The 1,668-nt window shown below is 57.4% G+C and overlaps 1 protein-coding gene across 1 annotated transcript in view; it reads left to right on the top strand.

Annotated features, from left to right (window-relative positions):
- The window catches only part of Mcmbp (minichromosome maintenance complex binding protein), a 43,619-nt gene continuing 41,951 nt past the window's right edge, over positions 1-1,668 (top strand). The window contains exon 1 of the mRNA XM_021196534.2: positions 1-349. Within this exon, the coding sequence (XP_021052193.1) occupies positions 292-349 (58 nt within the window). The 5' untranslated portion in view covers positions 1-291. The remainder of the gene's footprint in view (positions 350-1,668) is intronic.

Genomic DNA, 1,668 nt, shown 5'->3' with positions numbered 1-1,668 from the left:
CGCTGGCGGCGCGGGCGGTCGGTGGCCGCGATTTCCCGCCATTGTGAGAAGTGGAGGCTCGGAACGTCTCCCCCTCCTCCGGTCGCTGGCCAGCAGCTCCGAGGCGCTCGTCCCCGTCACCGCAGCCGCCTCTCCCTGAGACGCGCGGAGGCCCGTGGCTCGCGACGCCCCCCGCGCGTGGGAGGGCGCGGACGAAGAGCGGCCGAGCCCCCGAGGAGAAGCCGGGCTCCGAGCGCGCTCGGCCCGCAGAGGAGCGCCGCACGGGCCGCGCTGGCCCCGGCCCTCAGCGCCATGCCCTGTGGAGAAGACTGGCTGAGCCACCCGCTCGGGATCGTGCAAGGCTTCTTCGGTGAGTGGCGCGTGGCGAGCAGGGCCGGGAAGGGGAGCGGAGTTTGCGGGACCAGGCCCGCCGCGCGGCCGCACTCCGGACGACGGTCCGGGGGAATCACTGTCGAGGGCTCGCGTGGCCCCGGGCCTGGAAGCCGAGCAGAAGCCGCCGTCTCCAGCCGCGGGCGCTGGTGCCACCGCCTCCCGTCACCTGCCCACTGCCCGGCCGCGGCTCGCCGGCGGCGGGGACGAGGCTCCGAGCGCTAGCTGTGATTGACGGCCTGGCTCCGGGCCGGTGGCCTGCGTAGCCCGGGTGCTGCAGACACGGAGAGGTCCCCTTGCCCACGGAGGGCCCTCAGAGCGGCCGCGGAGAGAAGCCACTACCCGTGGGAGCCTGCGGGATATTTCAAAACTTCCGGTGTGTGTAAGGGAGTGCTCGATCCTTCGCTCAGAAGTTCGCTCTGTTTCCACACGGCTCCCTTGACATCCGAGAGAATGCTTCGGTTTTTGTTTTTTTTTTGTTTGTTTGTTTTTTTGTTTTTTGTTTTTTTTTCCTGCCCTGTTGACTTTAGAGCCCGTCTGCTCTGTTACCTGTTCCCTTTACCAGAACTAGCTAGAAACACTCAACAACTTAGATGTCACAGGACGCGAGCCGAGAGTGCTGTAGGCAAGCTGAGTAAATTCTAGGTGTAATTGTCATCGTTACTTTTTTTGGTTTAACTAGACCTCCGATTCCCACTCGCATCCCCGATTTCGATGCGCTTAAATGACTGGCCTGAGCCACCGGTCTCCGTGGGATGTGTTTTCTGTGGTAACGCTCCCACCGGATCGGATTCATTTTACCTAGAATTCTAACTAGTCAGGTAGTTTCCCAGGGTGAAACTAAAGCGGGCAGATAGAAGGACTGGGTAGACATTACGAGTATAACCAGTGAACACACAGTATCATAAAGAGGGGAAGGGATGTGCAAGCCCACGAAAGAGCAAACCATGGGCTTGGGGTATTATAGCTCAGTAGTAGAACGCGTGCCTGGCCTGATGAATGGTATGAGTACTGTACAGGTGGAGAGGAGCAGATTCAGACCTAGCAATCTAGGGTGGTTTTCTTTCTTTCTTTCTTTCTTTCTTTCTTTCTTTCTTTCTTTCTTTCTTTCTTTCCCTTCCTTTCCCTTCCTTTCCCTTCCTTTCCCTTCCTTTCCCTTCCTTTCCCTTCCTTTCCCTTCCTTTCCCTTCCTTTCCCTTCCTTTCCCTTCCTTCTTTTCTTTTCTTTTCTTTTCTTTTCTTTCTTTCTTTCTTTCTTTCTTTCTTTCTTTCTTTCTTTCTTTCTTTCTTTCTTTCCCTT

The sequence above is a fragment of the Mus pahari genome, chromosome 1 (genome assembly GCF_900095145.1).
Source record: "Mus pahari chromosome 1, PAHARI_EIJ_v1.1, whole genome shotgun sequence".
Lineage (NCBI taxonomy): Eukaryota > Metazoa > Chordata > Mammalia > Rodentia > Muridae > Mus > Mus pahari.
This window is presented reverse-complemented; position numbering and strand designations above follow the sequence as displayed.